Source organism: Sebastes umbrosus, chromosome 10 (assembly GCF_015220745.1).
Source record: "Sebastes umbrosus isolate fSebUmb1 chromosome 10, fSebUmb1.pri, whole genome shotgun sequence".
NCBI classification, from domain to species: Eukaryota; Metazoa; Chordata; class Actinopteri; order Perciformes; family Sebastidae; genus Sebastes; species Sebastes umbrosus.
This window is the reverse complement of record NC_051278.1, coordinates 16,972,761-16,999,498: the sequence shown is the minus strand read 5'-3', so window position 1 is coordinate 16,999,498 and position 26,738 is coordinate 16,972,761. Positions and strand designations below refer to the sequence as shown.

The following is a 26,738-nucleotide window of genomic DNA, read 5'->3' as shown; positions in this document are numbered from 1 at the left end:
CGTAACAAAAATATTTTATTCGGCAAAATACAGCAAAAAGTGATGAAATTGATCAACATACAACTCTGGAGATGGTGTTGGGGTGGAAGTACTTAATCTCATGTTTTCACCTATTGCTTGGATTTAGTTCAAATTTGCACAAGTAGTGCCCTGATATCTGTCCTACACCTCAAAGCAATATGAATATCAAAATATGTATGTATTAGAAAACTAGAGCCTAGAGTCTTTTAAATACAAAGTTGTCATAGGTGGAAATTTCAGGCATGACTGACTCCATAGACACTTCATATTGGTACACCCTGGGCGCAACCAACAGCTATGCAAGTGTGCAAAGGATATATACAAATGATGTACTACACTCATGATATTCTACTCATTATTTCGGTTGCTGCCCAAACAGCACAGATCTACATGATACTAAGATGGGGTAAATGTCATGTTATTCCATTGTGCTTGGCCTCTGAGATCAGCACTGTTAGACTGTTAGGCACACATGCCCAGACAGACTGGATAAACCCAATAAACCTTTTTCACAGAGCACATTTTGACTTGTCTCAGTAGGAAAAGCACAGGTGTACATAATTAAATTAATGATGGCTGAATTCCATTTAGCTGCTTCCATTTCCAGTTCTTGGTATGGTGCATGCTGGCTCACAGTCACTCTCACTGGGACACTTGAATACAACAAAGACATCATTAGTGTTATTAGTAACACCTGTGTTTTTCCTGCTATGACACTACTGTGAGAAAGACCTGTGCATCATGTGATGCATCACGTCTCTAAAAAACACTGTTGTTCCATGCTGGATTACAAAGCCCTCGTTGGAAAGATACACCGGTGACGGAGCAATTCAAAGTGAGTTTCTAGACCGCTCCAGAGATATTCCAAAAAAACTAGTAGACCCGAAAATGAGTTAGCATTTTACCACTTCCAGGGTGCCCTCCTCTGGAAGTCAATAGGTTTTTTGAATGGGTTTATAGTTAGACTTCTAAAATAAGGTCTGTTGTTAACACAAGCTTCAGTAAAGGATCTGAGTACTTCTTCCACCACCGGTCTTTTCTCACAGTCTCCCTAGTTGACAGATGCAGACAGTGTGGAGGTTTTTCTTGGTCCACTGGGTGGAATGTTTGCAGAGCATCTTATGTGTAGCTGTGACATACTGCACCTTTCTCTCAGTGAGACCTTCTGGATGGTAAAACACTGTCTTGAATGAACATATACACTGACTGTTTTTTAAAGCGATTATAGACGTAAGTTTCTACAAGTCCCCACAAAAAGTTTTTTTTTGTCTAACTGTACCAGTGGAATTTGTAAAGAGACGTACAGAAGCTCTGCATAGTAAATACACACTACTTTTTTTTTTACAACAAAACTTTGCTGAGAAATATTATTATTATTTTATCCTTCAATAGCTACATAAATGCCCTGATGTGTTCACCTACATTTCCTTAATGTGCTGACTCAGTTAACCGGACTTGACTGTAGGTGTAACTGGCCTATGAGAAGAGACAGATCCTCTAGGGACCAAAGGTGGAGTGGAGATTAGGGGTCAGGCTCCTGTGAGACCGAGAGCTTCTAGTTTGAAAGGTCCTCCTGTTCAGCTCAAACACTGGGCCGGGGATGGCACTGTAGAGTGGGATTTATCGTCACACCAGGAACTGGAAAAGACCCCTCTGCAGGAGCCCTGGTACTTTCTTTTTTTCAGGAATATGTGAGTAATGACAACTTTCTCTTTAATTTTTCAGTATTTTTTAAATACATTTTGATATAGATTGGGGTTGTACATGATTTCGGGCTGCTAATCGAAAGGAGAACGATGTAGTTTTATCAGCTGTGTATGTTATCTAGTGAAAAGTGTAATTGTTTTTCTCTAATTTTGGGAACTTTAGAATATTTGCATGGACAAATCAATTCAGTTGGCACATTTTGTATGGAATATTTCTTTTGTAGGCAGATACTTGTTTCATAAAATATGATCATAAACCTTGGTAGTCAAAGGTATTCAAATGTTTTATATGTAAAAAGATTTAAAAAGAGTATTTCACCAGTTTTCATTTGATATACCATTAGGTTAGGGCAAGAAATTCAACATTACGTTGTTTTTTTCTTCACTCTTTCTAAATAATTAACATTTATGCATAGAAATGTATATTTTATTGAGTGCCTAACTTCTGTTTAACAGCCTACTGTACACTCATATCAGTAAATCTGATTTATAGGATTATTGATCCATTTAATTGCTGTACTGCAGGCACTTATAGCCCCTGACTTCAATCATTTGAAAATGACAGCCTACAAAGAAATGCTGGCGTTTGCAGCACTCGTTGCCTTCCTGGGACTGACCCAGTGTCAAAAGTTGCCAAGTAAGTTTTAAGTTTTTTTTTCATACTTATCTGATGACTACAGCATATTTCCCACTTCATAAATATAACACTAACATCACCACCCACAAAATACACTGGTTCTGTATAGTTTAGTTTAATATGTTGCTGCCATATTTGTCACAGCACACATCATATAAAACATTATTGACAATAATTATCTGCTGTGACTATAGTTTTCCAGGTTGAGCACTGTAATACGGCACCATGAGCAGCAGATGTCAGTGTTTGTCAGTTCACAGTCCATTGTTTGCCTTCACAGCAGTCGACCCAGTGTCGTATTTCCTTCTCTCAGTGCCTATGTGGACACTGAGAGGTCAAGAGGTCATCCTGGGTTAAACTGTGTACATGAACCTTTGAAGCCCAGAGTCTCCACTGACTCTCCCTGTTACCATAAATAAATTAGTTAACGCAATGTTTTTTTTTTTTCCATCCATGGTGTCCTACCAGCAGATAAAACAGTCAGAAATAGTATGAGCAGTACTGAGCAATAATAATCCCAGTAGTCATGTTTTTTTAAACGTAAACTGTTGTTACTTTTAAGTTGACTTTAACATGTTTTGCTGGCCTATTGACTGTTATACATGGCAGTAAAACGTGCAATAAGACAGATTTTAGACACAGACAGCAGGTGAAACAGCACTTTCTTTGTTTTTAGAGGAGTTTTTTTAGTTATTTTCTACTTGAGTCATAAAATTTGTCATCAGAATCTTTCACCCACACGTTAACCTCACAGGAAACCCCACAGCCATGCGGATCTCATTTGAACTCAATTCAGCAGCCAAATCCCACATGAAAGAAAATAAACATCCTCTATGGGTTTCATAAATTATCTCATTGTACCTGTGAAGAGATGGCATTATTAATGACAATGAGTGATGCAACTATTTGAAAGAAATCTGTGACATCAGCGCCGGCGTAACATTTAGAAGTAGTCAAGCACCCTTTGATGCCGAATCATCAAACGCAGTCAAACTAACTAAGTGTTTGTTGCTGTGAGGTTTTGATCTGCTGGAGGAGTTTCGCGTGCCTGAGTCGAGAGGAGTGAGGAGAGTTAGCGGCTCTCAACCTGAGGCGGCGGCCTACCGCGTCAACCCCTCTATTCATCTACGGAGGACCATGAGGTACAGTACTAGATACGTAAACCCAGTTAATTCCATTGAAGCTGGAAAAATGATTAACCCATTTCTGCCCGCATCTGGAGTTTTTAATTTATTTTGGTGGAAGTGTTTTCTTGGTTTGCCTAAACTGTTTGGCTGAAAAGTGAGTTTTTCTTATCATACAATAATCTTTGGGCATATGGGACTACTGTTTTTGTAATTCAAAGTTGTACTATTAGATACTTGCCCAAAGTAAGTCCATAACAATTTCCCAATTTGACCGATCTGAACAAATGTTGTGGCATTTTTTTTTAATAATAAATAGTCTTTGTTCACAAATACAAAAGAAAATAAAGTTAAAGAGTAACTTAACACCGCCTAAATTTAGTTTTTGCTGATCTCCAGTAGTTTAACTTGTGATATAGAAGTGTACTCCAGGGTTTGTCGGTACACTGTGACACTGCTGCTGGGTGTGGATACAGGTGCAACAAAGCACACCCATCAGTGTTGCTGCGGTCAGAGGTGAAAAAGACTTGAAACTTTCAAGCAGAGTTGCAGCAAAACTAAAGCTCTTCAGCCTGGTGTTAAGTTACTCTTTAAAGGAACAGTGTGCAACATTTTGGACGATCTATTAGCAGAAATTGAAAATAATATTCATAACTATGTTTCATTAGTGTATAATCACTTGAAACTAAGAATCATTGTGTCTTCGTTAGCTTAGCATGAGCCCTTCATATCTACATAGGGAGCGGGTCGTCTTCACGGAGTCCGCCGTGTTTCTACAGTAGCCCAGAATGGACAAACCTCTAGAGAGACCATTTCGAGTTTGTTTGTTTGTTTCGCTTGTGAAACTGTGATAACGTGAGCTGCAGAGTGCAAAACCGCGGTACCGCCAGCCGCCGTCTGACTTCCATTGCCCCTAAAGTAGTGTTATTATGGTAAGGATGGCCTCTGAGCGGGGCGGACGGCGGCTCACGTTACCGCAGTCTTGGAAAGGGAGGAGTAAGCGGAGGGGTACTCAGTTGGTTGCAATCTTCAACCACACCACTAGATGTTGCCAAATCCTACACACTGTACTTTAAAAGCTAAATATCAACATGTTAGCATTGTATTTGTGAGCAGGTTTACATGCTGAGAGTTAATATTTAGCTCAAAGCACCACCGTGCCTCGCAGAGCTGCTAGCACGGCTGTAAACTCTTTGTCTTTGAACTCCCATATCCTGTCAATGAATGCAGGGTTGCCCACAGATCCCAAATTGTTGCCCTTGAGTTAACTGAACATGTGCTTTGTTCAAATTGAAAAAAACAATTAATTAATGGCTGTCTAATAAGTAGTGCATCATCAAAAAAATGTTCACGTAAAGTTACAAAGAAATGTGTTGCATGCTAAAGTGGAATTTAATATCCAAGAGGATATCTGTTTCTTATTCATGATCTTATCAAATAAAACCCTTGTGTTCCTGCAAAAGCTATTAATTGTTGTTTTGTGATTAAAGTGGCCTCTCTGATGTTACCCAGCTCTCTAAACCTCGCTCTCTTGCCACAGCGATGTGTATCCAGATGGATTTCCTTCCGACTACTCTGTCATCGCAACATTTAAGGTGACCAAGGCCACCGCCAAGAAATCCTGGGACCTGTGGCAGGTCAGCGACCCCGAGGGACGAGAGCAAGTCGGCCTGCGTTTCCAGGGCGGCACGCGCTCTTTAGACTTCTTCTACACCAGCCCCCGTGGGAGCCAGATGCTGAGGACCTTCCACGGTGTGGAAAAGTTGTTTGACGGAGAGTGGCACAAGTTGGCGCTGAGTGTGAAGGGCAGCCAGGTGAAACTGCTGATAGACTGTGAAGAAGTCAGCGTGGAGTCCATCGATGAGCCACGGCCAGTCATCCACCGAGGGTACACCTCCATCGTCAAGCGGGCTGCAGGAGATCGCTCTGTGGCTGTACGTTCACAGCTTGGATTTAAGTAATATTTCGATGTCTTTTGATTCGGGATACAACTTTAATTTCTTCTCTCCCGTCTCTTCGCAGGTGGACCTCCAGCAGATGGAGGTGTCATGTGACCCAGAGCAGGCTTATTCAGAGGGCTGCTGCGAGCTCTCCAGTGTGGTGAGTTGGCGGCTCCCATTCAACACTGATTCAACATTCAACTACCTATGTTGGAGATGTGTTGATGTGGTTTTAATACCGTTGTCTCGCCTTTCTCTCCGTGGCAGTGTGGAGGGTACGCAGAGATCGGCCTAACAGCTGGAAGAGCGCCTTGCAAATGCATGCACGGACAACCCGGCATTCAGGGACCTCCAGGGCCAAAGGTTAATATACCTGTACGGTGAAAATTGACTGAACATACTGAAGTTGAATCCGTGTTGACGTATTTTTTTATTCTTCTGCAGGGTCACGGAGGTCTTCCAGGAAAAGCCGGAGACCAAGGAAGACAAGGAAACTGGGTAAACACATTTATAATATTTCTCTCCGTCATGCAAATATCGACCCATGCGTTACACTGCATGAACGGTGTTTACTCGTTGCATTCTTAGTGTTAGCAGCATCACCTTCCTCTCGCTGTACAATAAAGAGTTAACCTGAATTGTGGGTGAGTGACATTGTAAAACTTTTATTCGTGAGACAGCAGCGAAGCTGTGGAAAATGGCAATAGAAGTACAACTGAGAGTCGACAGGATGGAAACAGATCTGGAAGCAGAAGCGCTTGGCGATAGTAAACACAGAGGCTCCTTTCATGGTTTGAAAACTTGTGTCCGCTTTGCAAAAGATTTAGGGGGAAGCCAAGGTAAACACACACCAATACGGATGCGACAATAAATTTGTTTTTGTCGTTCTGAAATAGCCATTTGCATCTTAAAGCGCAGGCCCTGCCTGTTTAGAATATAGGATTTAACTCAACTCTGGCAAGAGATCACAGGATTTCTAATGGTTTTGCTTTCCCATTTGGAAGACACTGAGCCAAATGTAATGAATACCACACACAGGCAGTTGAGCAATAACCATACCCTTCAGCATCTGGTAATGAGTGGCATTAGTGTGCTTAACTATTGTGTGAAATTACTCTCTTAAATGTTTTTATTTTTGTGGATAAGGCTAATTAATTCCCCAAAGACAAACTTGTGAAAGAGAGGAGAGGTTTGAGAAAATGATAATGAACAAAGTAATCTGCTGCAGGAGCCAGTTACACATGGATCAGTGAATGAACAAATACACTCACATTCGTATCCTTCAGGGAGTCGCAGACGTGATTATTTCCACTTTAAATTTATGACTTGTTAATCTCTTTCATGTTTAGCAGTCGGTGTTCTGTTGCGGCAGATCAGAGAGTCTTTTAAAAACAGTCCAGAGAACGTGTGTTTAAAGAAGGAGGATTATTTTTTTATACGTATGTGATCATTTGGAGTTTAACATGCTCCTTGCACTTAAGGAAATCCCCCATGCTGCCTGAGCAAACACATGTACGCCTCCAGACCTGCGTACATTCAGAGCACATTTCCAGAGCTGTGCATGCTACATATTCATGCCCTGAGTAGCAGCTGTAGCTCATCTGGGAGTAAACATCTGTCTTGTGTAACTCGTTAGAGTTTTGACCTCCTGCCAGCTTGTGAATCACAGAAGCCCCAACATGTTTATCTCCTCCCCTGCTGGCATCCGAGGAGGGCATTTCCTGGCACAGATATATGAACTGTCCATCTCAGGTGGTGGGTGGTCCTTTTGCTCAGAGCTATACCGCCATAGTAAGGTCGTAAAGGTCACGGTCGTGCCTCTCGCCGCACTGTCGGCCATCTCTGAGGTTAACCTTTCGCCCAACTGACTCTGCTTAAAGTTAGGTGAGGTGGTCAAATAAACTGACAACACAAAGGCATCCTGGAACTTGTTGAATCTGTTTGTTGACTCAGTGAAATACAGCCAAGTGAAAAACACTTTCCCTTCTACTACTGAAGAAGTCAGCATCTGTGCAAACAGTAGTCCGATCCATTTTGTTGCATTTATGACTAATGTTTCCTAAATCCTGCTGGACATATGCTTGTATATATTTTCCACCAATGTGAGTATGCCTGAAACTTAAAGCATATTCACGTTTTAAACTTTTTTTATACTCATTTTGTCATTTGATTTTATGTTAAAGGAACAGTTTTTGGGAATACACAAATTTTCTTGCCGACAGTTGGACGATTCAATTGATACCACTTTCATATCTGTGCTGGCACAGAAGTGCAGTTCTTTCACTAACTCTGGCCACGTGGCCATTAAACATGCTAAATGCCAGATTGGGAGCATTTCTATTGCCTCAACACGGCTCTCAACATGGCGTTGATTGAGCCAGCGGCTTCTAGCTAACAGTGCTAACAGTGAAAACAACGGTAACAGTGCTGACGGAGCTAACAGTGTTAACCTGGGGAAAACCGGAGGGTGGGTGCTATACGCTTCTGCAACGGCGCCATAGGTCATGATCAGCTGTAACCGCCCGTATGATAGCAGTGCAGAGCGGCGGATGTGAGCTAGCCATTGGGGCAAGCTCACATGCACTAAAAGCTTGTGTGGCTGGCCCGGCTATGTCAACAAAGCATGAAGAAACTGTAGTCCGGGAGACATTACCCTACTGTATCTTTACATAGCAAATAGTTGTTTGATGCTGTATTAATGCTCTGGATATCGTATAGAGCACCTTTAAAGCAAAGTGAAGTTAAAAAAAAACATACCAGTAGCTATAAAGCTAACAAATTAACATGTTATATCTCATTTGTTTATTTTGTACAAAAAACAAAGTGTAGAAACAGCAATTTAAAGTTTTACAGGGGTTGTGTGCTGAACTGTTTTTCTTGCCCAGGCAGAGTGACTTACTGCAGTCTTTCATCATTGTCACAATTTTTATTTTTTTTAATGTTGCATTTTAGTTTTTGTACGGCTTAAACAAACAAGATGTAACATGTTAACTACTGAGCTTTATAGGTACTGGCAGGTGTAATTTGTTACCTTTGGACAGAACCAGCGTAGATGTTTCCCCCTGCTTCTGGTCTTCATGCTAAACTAAGCTTATCACTCCTGGCCCGAGCTTCATATTTACTGTTCAAGCATGAGAGCATGTTTCTCTCATCTCTTTGTTGACTGTTTGTCTTGCCACAATGACTGCAGAGAAAAATCAACAGCTAATTTCTGAGTGTTTAAGGAGTAAATGCTGTTGTGTCTAAACAGTTTCTCTGTCTGATGTATCCAAAGTTTTATCTTCCAGAAGTCATTATCAGTGACTTTCTCTCTGGAAACGGTCGTTAACATTTTACATTTTTACGAGCTATTTCTCCAAGATAGTCGATTCACAAACAAATAGCTGCAGTCTTGCGTGTGACTGAGTCAAACTTGTCTTGTAGGGGATCCGGGGAAACACCGGAGACTATGGCAACATCGGCGAGACAGGCCACAAGGTAAGATCTGCCTTTATATGCTCCTATCAGGATCACACTTCAGTTTGGCTCGTTCTCAAACAGCATTAATGAAACCTCACACGTGTCCTCAGGGTGAAGAAGGAATCAAAGGCGAGAAAGGAATGAGAGGACTCTGGGGCCAAGTGGTAACTCATCACACTCAGATTAATCATTTTCTTTTACCCTGGCCTGAAATGTTACAAATCTGTATTAATGACATGTTGTGTTAACAGGGAGACAGAGGTCCTAAGGGGCTGACAGGATTAAGAGGAGCATCGGGCTTCAAGGTAATCCCCTATGCTGGGTTCAGGCTTTAATTGGACCTGTTTAAATAGGCAACCAGCTAATGAAGTTGCAGACTTTTCATTGGATTTCTGTGCCGTCTGCAGTTTAAGTTGCGCAACTTTATAGATAACCACTAATGTCAACATTATGACTATTTAAAGGGAGTTCGTGGACCATCTGGAGACATCGGAGAGACCGGGTCAGCAGGAGGAGTTGTGAGTTAACCTTTCAGACACAGCGGTGAGCCCTTTTTTGCAATGTAATCATTGTATTACTAACATTATGGCCTCCTTGAAGGGTACTAAAGGCAAAGAAGGACACGAAGGGATTCCCGGATATCAAGGAGTTAAGGTATTCATATTTCCTTTGCTTTCTCTGTCTTCTTTTTAATCTAGATATTGTGATTGAATTCCAACATGCTTGTATTTTTCAGGGAGAAAGTGGGACCACTGGTGTAGCAGGGCGAGCTGGGCCCAGAGGAAAGCAGGTGGGTTTCTGTGTGGGATTTCTATAATCCATAATGATCTTGATTCTTTGTCCGCTACCTTCAAAATCCCCCAGCGTGGAGAGCGAGGGAGTCATTTTTTAATGTGGTAAAACACTGGAATAGAGTTATGTTTTTGGCCTATGTGCCGTCTCCATAAACAACATTAGTTCATGTGGCTGGATTTTGGATGAGATCGGAGGGCCTGAACTGTATCAACATAATGAGTCACTGAAAGACCGCAACGATAACCTACTCTATCGTATACGAAGGAAGGCGCCGTGGTTCACTATGTTGCTTTACTGGAGGAAATGTTTTGCATATAATGTACAATTATGTCGCTTCATATGATGATTTGACAGGGTATTGTGGGAGATCCTGGAGAGAGGGGAGCGTCTGGAGAGAAGGGGAAGCCTGTATGTATCACAAACAAATCACAATGACACGAAAATGATGTGTCCCTTTTGTTCGATTTGATTTACAGCACCAATATTTAATGTTTCTTTGTCTGAACTTGTGAAAACTAGGGGATCCATGGACCTGCGGGCAGAGCTGGCACCATTGGACCGAAGGTGCTTCACTGTCGACACACCTGAGTGCTCACTTACACTCCCAAAATGTGTCTGTTTTATAATAATGATATCGTTCCCTAGGGCATTATTGGAGATCCGGGTTTCTCAGGCAGGGATGGTGATCCAGGAATAGAGGTATTATAATCTGCTGATGATGATATCTTAACGATGAAGTTCAGAAGCAGCGCAGTCGCGTTATTATAAGTGTTATTTGTTCCTCGCAGGCTTATCAAGGACCACAAGGTCTCAGTGGAAAACTCGGACGAAGTGGAGCAAAGGTAACTCGCTGCTCTTGTTTGTTTTTTGTGAATATGTATACAATTGAGTTGTTTTTGGCAGATTAATTTGTTGTGGTTTGTGACTTTTACAGGGAGAGAAAGGCCCCCTCGGGCCAGCGGGAGAAATGGGTCCCCAAGGCCGAACTGTAAGTCACTTTTTCAGAAGACAAGCACGTTACACATTTTGTACGTAAAGTAGTTTGCCATCTTAAAAGGAAAACGACAAAGAATAAAGCAGTCCCTTAGGTCGGTTTAATAAATGTTTTATTCTCGAGGGCCCAAGAGGTTACAAGGGTTCGGCTGGGAAGCCAGGAAGGCCTGGATTTATCGGCCCACCGGGACCAACTGTAAGTGCTCCAGCTGAATTTTCTGAACTCTTCCAAACGCTAGTTCATTTTCCTCAGGCCATTAAACCATGTCATCTCTTCACAGGGACACGTGGGTGTGCCTGGAAAACAAGGGTCCAAGGTAATACATTCTCATCCATTACCCATTAGAAATAAAACAAAAATGACAGTAAAATCACCGTTTGATGCCAAAGTTAGCTAGTCAAGAAATATTTACTGGTTCATGAGCTGAAAGCAATCGTACGATTCAGGATCTGTAGATGTTTTGTAAAAATCACAGACAGTTAAAAGCTATGTGTCCTGACTGAGGCCCTAAAATGACTTTAACCATCACTGTATTCATTTGATAGATGCTCTATTCATGGAGCTGAACACCTGTGAAATTTGCTTCATTTTTCATTTGCCTTGTACAGGGTGACACGGGACTCCAGGGAATCCAAGGAGTTAAAGGTGGACAGGTACTGCCTTGAATAGTTCATCCTCTCTGCTCGTCATTACATCCACTTTGTGTGTTTTGTGACGACCCCTAACATTAACTCTTTTATCTTTTTTTTTAAAGGCGGAAAAAGGAGTTAAGGGCCCGAAAGGAAAGGTGAGATGTGATTCTGTTGTTGGACCTTCACGGACAAAATTATAATAATGTTTCTAAACACATTTACTTCCCTGGAGGAATATGAATGGGCTAAGTGAATTCAATCAGTCCAATTAATTCATTAAAAGCTCAACTGTAATTTGGCTGTGATGAGTTAGGTCACTAAATAGAGCAGGTGTGTGTTTCATAATACTACAATATTCCTGCCCGACCATCAACATGTTATGCTACATTCATCACATTCTCTGTTTGCAAACTGATACTAGTCTGAAAAACCTTGTATCAACCCAATAAACCCAACCTATCAAATAACATTCCAGACATATTTAGAGCATCTGTAGATGCGATGAAGGCAGTAACACCCACAACTGCACCAAAATGAATATTACACATTTCTCAAGCGTGTTTCTAACATGTTTGATTTGTTTTACATGAAAATATATTGTTTGTTTATGCATTTGTGTATTTGTCTTCCATTGCAGTTTTTTTTTGAATTTTTCATTTTATTCTGTTCACATTTTTAAAAAATACTTCAGTTTTGCACTTCTACTAATATTTACTTTTACCACTGAGATTGTATTTCTTGCAAGTTTGCTTAACTGTCAATGTGACTCTGTTAGTTATTATGTTTTATTATTACTATTTACATGACATAACCATAGACTGTATATAAGAAGTGGACGTAGTCACCGATGTCACCCATTGGTTTGTTGACTGCCGTTTTGAAGCCTTGAGTTTGGCATTTTTGCCATTTTGGCTTTTGGTCGTCACCATCTCGTTTTTTTTGCAACCAGGCGTGACACGAGAGGGTGGAGCTAAGTACAACTGAATGCTAAATAAGACATTTCAGGCAAACAAAATGTTACAATTAAGTTTTATGAACTGATACGCACTGTGAAAGGGTTAAAGTTCTCAAAAGAAAACACTGACAACTCTCAGACCGGACAACAACATGGTAGCAAACCGTCAATCACAAGGTAGCCACGCCCTAAAGCATACCCTGCTTTAAGGTCTATTTGTCTATAAATGGGACCATAATTTAGTAAATGAACATCATGCTGTATTGAAGAAGACTTGAAACTAGCGATTGAGACCATAAACTCATGTTTACAATGTTTACTGAGGTAATAAATCAAGTGAGAAGTAGGCTCATTTTCTCATAGACTTCCATACAATCAGACTTCTTTTTGCAACCAGAGGAGTCGCCCTCTGCTGGCTGTTAGAAAGAATGCAAGTTTAAGGCGCTTCCGTATTGGCTTCACTTTTCAGACCCCGAGCTTGCCCACTGGACTTAATAAACATTTTAAGTTGTTACTGCTTTCAATTAAGTTTGTGCCCATGCTGAACTGATTTGTCATTGTATTCTGATGGATGCTAGGTTGGAGACAGGGGTGGACAGGGTCCTCTGGGAGGACGGGGGAAGCGCGGGCCGGCGGGCCCACCTGGACTTTCAGGTCCTGTCGGAGTCAAGGGGGTTCGAGGTGAAGGAGGACCAGATGGCTTTCAGGGGCCCCCGGGTCTTCCAGTAAGTAAAATACAAGCCTCTGAATCTTTGTTTTATTGGCTGATACCACAAACATTACAGAGCTACGGTATATTAGTACTGCTATTCAGTCTCTACTATAATTGACACTTCATCTATCTGTGAATGATGGCGCAGAAACAGCAGAGTCTCTCATTTTTGCACCAGCAGTTACACTGACTGGCACACACAGTGTTTGGTAACAGCTTTGGTGTCTAAAACACAGTTAAAGAGTTTCACATTAGCCAGTAGTTATAAGAGACTCACAGCAAGGGTTTCATTTAGTGTGGCTATAAATCCATAATGAGCCTAAGGAAATATTTTTGGCTTCATTTCTTCATTGCATTTCCTCTGGGAGGCAGCCATTGCTTCAGCATGCCCCGTCCTGTAATATTCCTTATTACATGTCCCACAGTTGGGTCCCTTCCAGTGATGGATGTGGTAATGATTTGTTACACAGGGCCCGACCCTCCCGGCTGAACACGTGATCGAGGTTTGTAAGAGAGTGGTCCTGGAGCAGATGTCCACCTTTGCCAACTCAGTGAAGAGGACGTGTGCTGCAGTTTGTCCTCTGTATGGGGACGTGCCTATGGGTGCCCCCGGTCCACCAGGACAGAAAGGACCCCCAGGACCTGCTGTGAGTTTTACAGTTTTGGATGTTCATTGTTCAAGATGAATCAGCCTGCTTAGAAACAAAATCATTGCTTTTAGGTATCAACTCCTCTTCATAGGACTTTGAGCTGAGACACACAATGCCGGAGCGCAGTACGTTTTCCATGCATTGTTCGCTTTTGTCTGAGTAAAATGCAAACACACTGCAATGGTCTGGACTGGACTAAGAGGGCTGAAGTATCTGGCAGAAAAGCTTGGAATGAAAACATTACGATTTTCCACGTCTCCATGAGGACAAATAAGGAGTCACAGACTAGACACTTGGTCTGTGTTGAATGGTTTTTGGAGAGTATCAAGGCTGTCGTTGGATTGGAAAGCCTTTTCCACATTATTATACGGTGTTCATGTTCCACAACTTCTTTAATCACAATCACTCTCAGGCTGATAAATGCTCTTGAAGCCGTGACTGTATAAAAAAATATTCCACTATATTAGATTATGGCCAGTAAGCCTTATGTTGTGGCGTTTAATGCCAAACGGAGAACAGTGATGTATCAGTACTGTACAAGTTTTTCCCAACAAAGTATTATATAATCAACCAAATAAATCTTTTCAGCTTTTGAGCTGGTCAGAGGTGAATGGAACCTTAATGCATGACTTGAAGAGAGAGCACCTGAGAAGAAAATAATCACTACAAGGTTTACACTGAAAACACACAAAAGATTAACGATGTATTTTCCTGCTGATGATGTTGTCAGGGTGACCCCGGTAATGATGGTGTTGAAGGAGAAGTGGGCCTGCCGGGATTCTACGGAGAAGCCGGGGATCTGGGCCGAAAAGGAGGAACAGGTGTGAAAAACAAGCCTGGCAGATTGTATTCATGAATATGATGAACAACAAAACTATAATTCACCAATGTTTGTTTTTAGGAAGAACCAGTGTCGGAAAAAGTTTTCAGATCCTCTACTTAAACATGCATTAACCGCTTTTTTTGGCCCCTTTGAGGCAAGACAACAAGCTGTAAACACATCACTAACATATTATCACCTTATTAAGTTGCTTATTTACACATCCGGCAGACATGGAGCAACATTACTATTCATGTGAAGTTGTTTGAGTACAGTGGGTTTATCAGGGCCTTTTCACAAAACAAAATAGTTGCATGGTGAGAGCGGTGTGAGTGAACCAAAACAGTGAGTTAAAAGGTGCTAAAACGCATGGTAATGCTGAGAGGAACTGCAGAATCGGGTGATAATTCTCTGTGGGTGCGTCACTAAATAGTCATTTGATGTAGTCAAAGGTCGAGTTGGTAATGTTGAGAAACTAACAAGAGAGAAACAACAAAAACAACAAAAACAGAGCCCAGTGTTGCCAACTCTTTTCCAATGAAAGTAGTGAGCAGCACTAGCTCCACAAGTCCCTTAATCTAGCAAGAAAGTTGCCAAGTTGGCAATGCTGTTATCCGTCGCTTCAGGCCTCCCTCCAAAGCCACATCCCCAAAATTATTATTATGAACGTAAACAACAAACATGGCTATATTAGTACCCACACTTGAGTCCACTTTAGTACTGTCAAGCTGGCATTTTATGGAAGACTCCGGTGACGTGCAATGAGTGCACGGAGGCAGGTAGACAGGTAGCCCATTCAATCGTTTCATTTGGGCCGTATTAAATGATTGAACAGGCTTATTACAGTCCTACAACAGCCACAGCTCACTTTTATTGTCAGAGCATTTGATTTATTGATTGCTATCGGGATGTAATGAGAATTTCAACAAATGTAACAAAACATGTATTTGAATTTAAGCAGCTTAAGTAGCAACACAATCAATAATCTATTACGAGTAAAAGTCTGGCATGCAAAAATGAATATAGTAAAAAGTACAAATTTCCCTGTGAAATGAAGTGGAGTGTAGGGCTAGTCAAAGCCAGACTCAAGTCAAGGCCCTTTTAAAATTGCACATACAGTCGACTAAATGTACTTCTTCTTCTTTTCCACCACTGGAAAGAACACACCCGGCTGCCTTTCATCATGAACCGCACTGTAAGAAACTGCCGAATCAAATACTGTAAAACTTGCAAGGCTAATGTGTCCATTCTCCGCTCTAATTTATGGTTGGAGGCCTGAGCGTGATGTCACACTCATGCCAAATTCCTGTGCCAAGCCAATGAAATCGAAGAATATTTACAAGGTGTTTTACACGTTTATTTAACAATGATCTCAGCAACACATATGGTCTTTAATCAACATGTACGCCGTGTTCTTGAGTGTAACTCACTCCCGGGGGAATGTCTGCCTGTCTACTGTCGAGACCAATGCGTATGTGTGTGTGTGTGCGTTTCTGGCTTGCAGGTGACAGAGGAGAGCAAGGTGATAAAGGATCCAAGGGTTACAGCCTCCCCGGCTACTTTGGAGACCAGGGACCAAAGGGTAAATTAATCTTCCAATACTTTATATTGTTTGATGACTTGGTTTAAAATGAGACATTAATAGACGCCCGCATCTGGGCCTGTACGTCATTTTACAAACTATATCCAGCTGAGCCTGTGCTTCAAATCAATGGAAATGGTAGAAGGGATGTGTTACTGTAAGAGGAGTGTGATATTTGCCAAACAATTTTTCTCTGTAAATTCTCCGTTCTTGGAATCTGTGAAATAGTCTTAGTCAGCTAACGGAGAGCAGACAGAGAGGCCTGAAGACTAAACAACATTTTTGCCTCGATCGCAGGTCAGCGTGGACGTCTTGGCAGAGCCTTTAACGGCCAGCCAGGGCAGCAGGGTGAGAGGGGACACGTGGGCCGGCCTGGACTCAGGGGCCACGCAGGTCTCAGAGGATCTCCGGGTATTTGTCTCACCTCTGGGTGCTCTGCTCAGCTGAACTCCACCAGCGGGACACCTCAGCCAGCGCCGCGGAGGTTGAGGAATCGCCCGTAGAGGGGAAAAAAGAGTCTATATGTGGACGGTGAATTTGAATATTGAGCTTAAAGGGAGGAAAACATGGTAAATTGTTATTGTTAATATTTGTTTGTTCAAATAAATTGAAAATTATCATGTAAATATGCAACTGAAAACGTGAACTGAACTTGTTGGAACAGTTTGATCTTTACCAAAGACAACACCTATGTGATTTGAAGGACAGTGGTAACAAATATATATTTGTATAAAAAGACCGTCTTCATTTGATAGTTTTATTTAAACTGATATCACAGGTCTGAGTTGTCTTTAAACATCTGTTCTTTATAATAAAATGTTGTTGTTTCTGTGTGAAAGGCCTTATTTAGGTTCATGATCACAGTTATATCTGTCATGGAATATGAGAGCTTGTGTCATTACTGGAGCAAAAGCAGCAAAAACAAACACAAAGTACAACATGGTAATGTTTGAGGAACATGAATATAATTAATATAATGTATGAAGAGAGTTTGTGTAGCCCATAGTCAAGCGTGAAGGAAAAATTAGCAAATTATTTAAAACTCTCAAGAGGAGGCAACTGTTTTTATATTAAAGTCTATAGCTTTTCTGTGAAAAATAACAGATTTTAATAACAAAATTAACGAAATAACTTCGACACAGTGCACATGTTGGTGTGTGCAGTTTATAAACTGAATATATTCTTAAAGCCCCTAATGTAGGATTTGAAAAGGTATAATTTAGCACTGCGGCAGACAGCAGTGCATCCTGTTTCTCGGCTGTGAGGAGGTTTTAGTCACACATTATTCTGTATTGCAGTACCACCTGATGCCCAAACATTCACAATCATTACATATGCTGAATACATTTTTCTGAGTGCCACAAAGACCCTGAAATGACTCTTCGTATTATCAGAATTTAATCCTTTCGGTACAATACAATTTGAAAAGTCTTGTCAGTACATTTTTTCATACCATTCATGTGGAAAGCTAGTTAGTCAGCTGGCTTGGTCAGAAATAAGCCTCTAATGTGCGTGCTCTAAAAAAAATGCGTATGCAGCCTGTTAGCAAATTTCATTGAATTGGGCGCCATCTTGGAACACAATATTCAGTTTTCGTCATACTCGCTATTGGCCCCATTGAGATCCCCCAATTTTGAGATTGGGGTTGCAATGGTGTGCTATATAATAGAATCAGGGAAGGTACCTTTAAATTTAACGAAGCAAATCTCTGCATTTCCACAAGTAGAAGGTTTGTAAATCATACCTGTAGTGATTTCTGCAAATCTTAATTACTAGTGCAGTGCCAGTTTGTGGCGTGGCCGTTGGGAGTGCATGCCCGTTCAGAACGCGCCCATTTGTTGGCTCCCGGTAGCCTCCCGGTTTTGCAACACGTTCTCATCCCAACTTGTCACATACCGCCGCTTTGTCACTCCCCTTGGCTTCACTTTATTTTTGGCATCAAAACCACTATAGTTACCCTTTGCGTTCCTTTAGGATTAGGCAACAAAACAACTTAGTTAGGTTTAGGAAAGAACTACATGGTTGGGCTTAAAACTACTAAGTGAAAATGACAATGAACGTTGTGAACACGGGACACAAATAGACAGCTGATTGTAACGTGTTTGTTGGACCCGTCTACCTCCCCTCCTGCCCGCCTGGTGTGTGTATTTTCGCTCTTTAAACTACGTCACCACACTTTCTTTGAGCAGTACTGTTGCCGCAGACGGCGCTAAAGGGTGCCTTGTGTGGCGGTACCGAATCCCAACAGTATTTGACGCCCTGGGATTGAGAACGGGCTGGGTATAGTTGCTTGCAGTGTTGTCAGGGGCTTGTGGCCGTTCAGAGCATGCATACCGTTGGGAGCAGGCTGATTGCTTGGCCCCAAGGAAGTGCTGCTTGCACTGTTGTCGAGAGTTTGGATGTAACGTTGGTATATCCAGCAGTCAAAGTGAACTGCAGCCAATGGGCTGCGGCCTGCTCACTGCGACGGCATGCTCGTCAGTCTGCAGAGCCCTGAAGCCCCACCTCTGCTGCTGAACAAAGTGCTGTTGGCTTGTTTGTTAAAAGTTTATTAATATCGAATGTGTCGTGTGTCCAAATTGCACCAAAAAGCACTCCCTTGTGTCCCCAGCAATACACCCACCAAGTGTGAAGTCGATCGGATGAGCTGTTCTCAAGATATGCGAAGGACATACAGGCAGACAGAGATTCCTCACTTCATAGTTGGATGTTTCATTGGACTGCAGGGATTATACATGAGTTTAGCTGTCAACAGAAAACTCAATGACCTACAACCTGTGCTTACTCTTTTTTGAGACGTTGTTGTAGTGATGAGAACAAACAATGACACAAACAGCAATGTTTCCCACATGGTGGCTCGGCAGATACTGTTGTAGCGCTGTTGCTTCACAGCAACACAGAGCTGGTTTATTGATTCCTGGCCTGTGTCGACTTTCCAGCTGAAAAACCTGCTGGTCAAGTGGAATGGAGACTCTAAATTGCTTGAGGTGCCGCATCTGTCTATCTGTGTTAGCCGTGCAATGGACCAACGCCCTGTCTGTCCGGGACATTTCCCCGATCAATGTATGCTGAGACAGAAAGGACTTAATGAGTTGAGAAATATAATGATTGTTTTCCACAGCCTCCTATCTAACGGAGAAACACTTCTGAAGGGGGAAACTCCCAGGGAGCTCTGCATGTGGCTGTCCTCAGTGTCTTTCCTGGCTCTCATTTGTTTCCTCTGAGAAGCCCATCGACTGCAGATCGTCATCGTACACCCCCTCTGCGACTGCAGCATCATGTGTGCCATGCTGCCCTGGATGCTACGGTCACCTCTGTCATGGAAACTATTACTAATCCACGATTATCCTCTGATTTTTCTTTCTGGGCTCAACCACTTGCTTCAGACATGCTCACTATTTATCTCTGCGGCAAACCATACAAGTGATCAAGATAAATACGGCCTAATGCATGTGAGCTGATTAAAACGAACCAGGACGGTTGAGCTTCAAAGCGATGGCACAGAATCTGAGGTTATTAGAGAGAGAGGTTTTATGTTGTCCTCAGGCAGTTTCTTTAAAATGTTTCAGAGCATCTGCCAGACTGTAAATGTTAGTTGATGTAGGCAATAAGCGTGTTATTGTGTTTTTTTATAGAAGTGACAGTGAGCCCAACTGTAGATTTCATTAAATATCCTGACACAACTTTTTTACCACATTCACATGTTTTAACATGTTGGCAGAATGAGATGCTGCCCTGTTGGGTGGATGAAACGTTTTCTGGTTAATTTGATTCCTCATTATTTGGATATACAATTTTCTCATTTGCACAAACCAATTGCATATTTGTCTCAAGCATTTGATTAATTTAGCTTATTAGCAGACTTCAAACTGATTTCTCTGTTATAAATGTTCTGCGGTTAAGTGTTTTTCAAGGGAAGAAACCATGTTGCAGCGCCCTCTAGGGTGCCATTCTAGTGAAGGAAACGTGAGGAAGTACGCTTCCAGTGGAGGAAGCACGTGGGGCCATATCATGGGAGGAGTTATTAACTTCCAGTTATGAATAGCCAAATAGATAAGAGGCTTTTAACTGTTTTTTTTAGCTTCTTTGACGTGTCTTTTCCCCACACGATTACCTGAAGGTCAATTTGTAATCTAAATAAGTTAGAAAGTTTGTAGTCATAAGTTGCGTGGATTTCTGGCATCATTTAACATTCTTTAACACCATATCTCTGAACAGGGGTCATTATGTTTGTACTGATTTTACTGTGTGCACCAATCTCATAAATTTGCACAATTTACATCCATTTAAATGCTTTGTATGCCAGAAGAGCGCTTTTTTTTTAATACACCATTAACAGAAAAAAGCCATGTCGGGAGCACTGCTGTATGCTGCCACTGAATCACAAACTCCAGGAGCGACTGAACAAATAGAAAGAAAATATGTTTGAGGCCACGATTGCGCTTGAGATGATGTGTGCATATTAAACTAGAAATGAATTGAGATCGTGGCCTTGTTAGGATTTGATTGCACAAGATGATTATAGCTGTTTTATTTTACTTAAGTGGTGCCCCTACTACTGCAATCACTTAATTTATGTAAACAAATCATTTCACCTGTTCCCACAAATTTGATATAATGAGCTGTTTAATTGAGTCTAATTAGCAAGTATCAAACCGTCTTTATATGCTTACAAAACAGTTTAATGTACTCGATCATAAAGGGGCAATTTATTTTAATTGCAGCAGATTTACTGCAATTCAAAGTATGGCAATTATTACAGTGTATCCTGTTCTCCTGACGTCTAGCCAAACGTAATGATTAGCTCACTGCTAAATGTAATCAATGTCAAATTTCCAGATATGGTCACAGTTCACAGTCATACTGATCAATGTATGGGCCACAGAAGACAACTGAAGCAACTTCTTGTAGGAAAATAAGCACAGAGATTTTCTGCCCGGGGTTTTCCTTCATGTTGGCTACAAACCAGGGACCAGTACATAGAGACAGAAGATTAGTCAGCATTGGAAAGTCTACTCTCACCATCAGGTTGGCCACTCCCAGGCTCCAAACACCAACTCAGTATTTGCCTGTGTGATCCACCAGAGTGTGCTGAGGCTCAGGGTCAACAAGGCCATCATCAGGAAACCACATCTGATGACATCTTTAGCACTACTGTGCCTGTCACGTGAGCAGGACTGTTTCATGATTTAATGATTACTCAATCACCGTCATTGCGTGCGTCCTTGAGAACTGTAAGTCACAACATTTAGGTTATAAGTCCATTTAATTATGTGGTTGTCACTTCTTGCACATGTAGAATGATTAGGCTGTGTGTTTACCGTCAATTAGTTAGCTCACCTTGTTAAGACTCTGCACCTGCTAGATAACACTGTGTATTACTGTCGTAGCGCCTTTGTTCCACATATTAATGAGTAGTATTCTTACATGCTGTTCGTGTCTGTAGTAGTGAGTGCGTTGTTTCCTCCTGCCACAGTTAGTTGAGATTATGCAGCTGGTTTAAAGGTGGGGTATGCAAGATTTGTCAGTTGATATTGTGGATGCATAGGAGGGTAGTTGATTGATGAATCTTAATCGCAGTTGTCAATTACCGGTGTTTGGTATGGTTATGGGGTCCCAAACACCGAAAATAAGAAATGCAGGCGGTGGGCAGTGCCCCTGCAGACACACACTAGTGAGTCATATGTGATGATTAAAGGGACTCTATGTAAGAATCAGAAATTGCTTGTTAACAGCGACTCCTGTGGCCGTTAAGTCAACGAAAGTCAGCGTCCTGTTGCTCGCGCTTGTGCTTGGTCTACATAGACATGAACGAACATCACTCAAAACAAAAGAGCAAGTGAGAACGAGCGCGGTGTGAGTGAAGGCAGGCAGGCAGAGGAGCCAAGTACAGCATAGACTCCGGCCCTGGAGACCCAAGCTACAGGCTCCCCCGCGTCCTCCGACCGCGGCCAACACTGTTTTGCAAGACGGGCTTCACTAGATATAACTTTGTGGTCCGTGTAGTTTGTGTTGGAGTCTTGTCTGAACAGCGTAGCTACACGTGAGCGCGCATGACACCGACCCACAATGATTTATACGTGTAAGAAGTTACAAATAGTCCCTTTAACAGAGATAGTTTGTATGAGTCTATACATTTTGGAGGGAGAATCCTGCAATCTATGCCTTTAGAGTGATGTACAGTATATATAAAGTATGTATGTACTGTATAATTCCTTTTGCATTGTTATCTGAACCGTGTTGTTGTATTTTCTTTGGCAGAACCACGCATATATACCAACAAGCCCATGTTCTGTACTGCTGCTCAACCTAATTAAACCCTTTAAAGTAGAGTCTGCCAGATCCAGCCAGACAGTACAAGCAGTCCTTTATTCTAGCCCTCAGTAACAGTAGCGATACCCAATTTAAAAAAAAACATTTTAAGCAAAAGTCCTACATTTAGAGGTGCTCTATATGATATCCAGAACATTACCATTGCAGCAAACAACTATTTGCTATGTAAAGACATAGAAGAGTAATGTCTACCTGAGCAGAGAATCACTTAAAACTACAGTACAGAGGTCACGACACCATCAGCATTTTTGGAGCCTTTAGGAGAGCATGCAAACACTGAGGCTGCTTTCAGTTGATGCAGAGCAGGCTGCCACTGAGTACAAACATGATAAAACTTGTTAGAGTGAATCAAACTGAGATCTGCCTGCTCCACAGCAGATTCAGCTCTGCATTTCTAACCACTTCCAGCTGCTCATGCAGAAACAGCACTGCAGTAGCGTTTCACACCTTGTTCATTGCTGACTTGTAAGAACATAATCTGCTGTCCATTCGGGTGATGAAGTGGAATTCACAAAGGAGTAGTGTAGTGCATCGCTGAGCACTTGAAGTCCTGCTGAAGGTACCACGAGCAGTACAGTATACGTGCCTCAGTATACTAAAACTTGTTGGCTGATCCGGTGCTCGTCCTGCATCCAGAAAACTCCATGTTCTCTGGTTATGCCCCTAGCAACCCACACACGATCCAAACCCCCAAAACTTGGAAGGAGGCTGTGCTCATTACTATTATTTTCCTTTTGGACTGTCAGAGATGGGCTGTCTGCTGCACTATTTTCATGCTCTCCTTATCTGCTTCTCTTTCCACCCATGATAATTGAGGGTGGCTGTAGGCCAGTAAAAGTCCGGAGTGAGGGGGGGGGCGGCGGTGGAGAGGAAGAAGGACAGAAACAGAGGAGACGGAGAGAGAGCTGCTGGAAAGGGCAGGCTTTCATTCAGCAGAGAAACATGTGCACTTCTCCCTAAATTCAGTTTCTGTAAACCCGGCGCCGTGAACAGTATTGATCACTGGCTCTCAATGAGAGGATTAACAGGAACTCACACAAGGGCTTGGACGCTTACCGGTAACGTTTTGCTCACTTTGTGTCATTTTTGTGATGTAACTTATTGCATTTCTGAATTTTAGAAATTAAAAAAAACAAGTTGTGGGTGTGTTTTAATGCACATTGATATTTTATGTCATATTTATTTTATCAGTAGACAGTTACATTTAGAATATTGGAATCTATGAAGGCAGTTTTTGATCATTAAAGTGAAGCTGTTGGGATTTTAGTGTATTTAATTTATTTGTCATTGGTTATGATGTTCAGATTAGTAACAGTTTTTGCACTGTGTCAACTTTTACTTAAGTGTCCGAGAGTCTGTGCTGCCGCAGTTGCATATTGAAGACATTAAGCCCAGTTATCAGTCCCTTGTTTGTGCTACTGCCATGCAAAGAATGAATGGAATCAACTCAGGATTTTTTTCCTGGCCATTTCACTTCTCGTAAAAAAAAGGATTTTTCTTTCATATTCCTTGGATCTGTGCAAGCATACTGCACAGTGCACCGTGGCATTGCATGTACTGTACGCATACAGTTTATACAGATGTGAGCATTGCATGAAGAATCATTTGTGACTAGAGTAGAAAATATCGGAACCCGTATGATCTGACGTTTTACAAGACATTATTTAACAGCTTGGATTAGTTGAACAGATTTTTACGGAGAACAACTGATAGGGCTTGGCTTCCCCTTGTTCCTTGAAGAGTTTGGCAGCAATAAATTCCCCTGATGTTGGCAACTGTTCAGCACGAACAGCAGTTGTTGTTTCTGGGATGGAACAACTTCCTTTTGCCAAATTTACAGCAGATAAGTTTAACTTCAGCAGGTCAAGTGGAGTTAAAGCATGCAGTAGCATTACATAAAGTATGGGTACAAAACAAATAGTCTTTTTTGCACTTGTTAAGCACACAATATGTGGTCTGATGCTGTCTTTAAAACCAGTGTGACGATTCAATGTCGCCCACACTGAACAAGTGAAATGTTATCCGGTGAAATTGGAGAAATCGTTTGTTCAGCAGCTTCCTGAACGACATATCCAGCTGGAACTTAACTGTAAATAAACTAAGTCTCACATAAATCAAGTTTGCAAAGTACTGCAACTGACTCAGCCATGTGGTAGTTATATTCACAGCTAGAAAGTCACAGTTACAATTCTGTCATTCAATCACCAAAACTTGGAGCTACAAAGTGTCTGTGCTGCCCCAATAACATCAGAGATCAATGGAGTCTGGCACTAACCTGCAACACAAGTGCACCTGTTAATTCTGCTACATTATGCATGCATTCCAACTCTACGCATCGTAGCATAGCACGCGTAATGTCGCGTTTTTATTCCTGGATGAAGGTTGCTTTTCCTTCATCATCACAACTACATGTGTTTGGTCACAGTCCACAGCCGGAATTTCACTGTCTGACGGTGTAAATGAATTCCATGTGGCTCGAGCAGAGGTGTAGAAACAGTCCGTTTGGGGAAAGTCAGTCGAGGGGAAAGTCATCCTGGCTGGACGCTGCCAATGAGGGGGTTTTCCAACAACCTCCTCCAGCTCTCTAGTGGGGAAAAATTATGAAGAAAACGGCTTGCACAACTGTGGCAGCTTGACGCCCCCTTCCACTGTGTTGCTTCAACGCTGAGTTTACATGGTGGAAAAATGCAGTCATGTTAAAGAGTGTGACCCCTCTCTGGCTGCGCAGGAAAAGAAAGCATTTGGGAGGCCAAGGGTTATGTCCTAGCCACTGTTTCGTTGACCTTTACGTGTCACAATCAGAAATAGCTACGGTTCCTTCCTATCAAATTCCTTCCACAAGTCCTGCTTCTTCTACTATGCAGCATATCTGGTCTTCATTTGCAACTGCATCCTTTTAGGATGTCAGCAGTTTCTTTCTTCTACGTGTTGGAAACTACTGTAAAAGATCATTTGATAGAGCAGCCATACATAAAATGTCTACCCTCTGCTCACATGCACAATGTAAACACGTCTCTCTTCATTGTTTCGCCATTTTCATCTCTAATTCATTGAGCATGAACATCATTATACTCCACTATAATGCTACATGTTGTTTGCAGCACACGCAGTGATATTAGTGTTCACCTGTTACTGAAATGAACTTGCGAAATACAGTTAATAGCACGTTTGTAACATGTCATTGTTTTGTATTTGACATTGATTAATGTTGAAAGACAAACTGCATTTTGCCATGTGTTGCACTTGCCTTGACATGGCTTCATAAAAATCAGAGTAGGATTTGTTTGCTATTTCTGAGTTGGTGCCAAGAAACACAACAGATTTGGTCATTTGTTCAAATGGCTTAAAATGGCCTTTTTGGGGTTATGCGAACAAGAGTTTACAGCCCTGCTAGCTTAGAGTTAAATGCTAATGTCAGCATGTTAAAGGGATAGTTTGGGTGTTTTGAAGTGGGGTTGTATGAGGTACTTATCCATAGTCAGTGTATTACCTATGACGGTTGGCGTGGCCCTAGCTTGGAGAAACATCCAGGAATACCGACACAGGAGCAAAACATACTTTAGTCAACTAAAAGAAAAAATATCAGTTTAAGTGCACGCTACATTTAGAATATTTTCTCCAGTTTACCTTGCCACGAGACAGCTATACAGTCTATGTTTCCAGCGGGAAACTGAAGCCGCTATCTATGCTCTCGCCAAAGCAACCAGACTCCATTGGAAAAAAAACAACAACAGTAATTTTACCTCGCAGAACACGGGAGTTGCTGGTCTGCCGCTGCCTTGATCAGTTATGTTTGTGTTATTATTTGACTTTGGTTAGTTCGGATTCACCAAAGTCAAACAATAGCACAAACAAACTAACCAATCGAGGTAGCGGTAGACCAGCAACTCCCGTGTTCTGCGAGGTAAAATTATACGGTTTTTTTTCAGCGGAGTCTGGTGGCTTTGGTGAGAGCATCTCAAGGCAAGCGGTGAAATATTCAAAATATAGCGTACACTTAAACTGATATTGATTTTTTTAGGTGAGCCTTTCTTTTAGGTGGCTAAATTACATTTTGCTGCCGGCCCTGACAAACAGCAGTACATTGCTTTGCTTCCGTGCGGTAAATCCTGTCTGCTTCTCCAAACTGGGAGCGTGCCGACCGTCATCTACTGTAGGTAATGCACTGACTATGGATAAGAACCTCATACAATGCCACTTCAAAACACCCAAACTATCCCTTTAACATGCTCACAATGAAAATGTCAACATACTGATGTTTAGCAGGTATAATGTTTACCATGTTCACCATCTTAGTTTGGTGTATTAGCATGCTAACATTTGCATTAAATCATGCAATCATTAGCATTAAACACAAAGTACAGCAGAGTTTGATGTT

General features: G+C 41.8%; 2 protein-coding genes across 4 annotated transcripts in view; both read left to right on the top strand.

Moving 5' to 3' along the window:
• Window positions 1–1,621: 1,621 nt before the first annotated feature.
• zmp:0000000760 (collagen alpha-1(IX) chain) lies at window positions 1,622–16,838 on the top strand. The gene is made up of 27 exons (XM_037781450.1): window positions 1,622–1,712; window positions 2,253–2,364; window positions 3,383–3,506; window positions 5,029–5,422; window positions 5,511–5,588; window positions 5,696–5,791; window positions 5,873–5,926; window positions 8,852–8,905; window positions 8,998–9,051; window positions 9,139–9,192; window positions 9,352–9,405; window positions 9,488–9,541; window positions 9,624–9,677; window positions 10,037–10,090; window positions 10,202–10,246; window positions 10,328–10,381; window positions 10,471–10,524; window positions 10,617–10,670; window positions 10,800–10,871; window positions 10,957–10,992; window positions 11,285–11,329; window positions 11,431–11,463; window positions 12,842–12,988; window positions 13,446–13,622; window positions 14,356–14,446; window positions 15,950–16,027; window positions 16,325–16,838. Exons 2-27 carry the CDS (start codon window positions 2,286–2,288, stop codon window positions 16,528–16,530), a joined length of 2,295 nt encoding a protein of 764 aa, XP_037637378.1. The 5' UTR covers window positions 1,622–1,712; window positions 2,253–2,285; the 3' UTR covers window positions 16,531–16,838.
• A 6,411-nt stretch (window positions 16,839–23,249) lies between these two features.
• Window positions 23,250–26,738, top strand: part of col21a1 (collagen, type XXI, alpha 1) — a 29,769-nt gene continuing 26,280 nt past the window's right edge. The window contains exon 1 of one of the 3 annotated variants that reach the window (XM_037783290.1): window positions 23,250–23,418. Coding sequence is in view for 1 of the 3 variants with exons in the window: in XM_037783289.1 (XP_037639217.1) it covers window positions 23,373–23,418 (46 nt within the window). In the remaining 2 variants the exon portion in view is untranslated. The remainder of the gene's footprint in view (window positions 23,419–26,738) is intronic. The other 2 variants (XM_037783289.1, XM_037783288.1) reach the window with 2 other exon arrangements.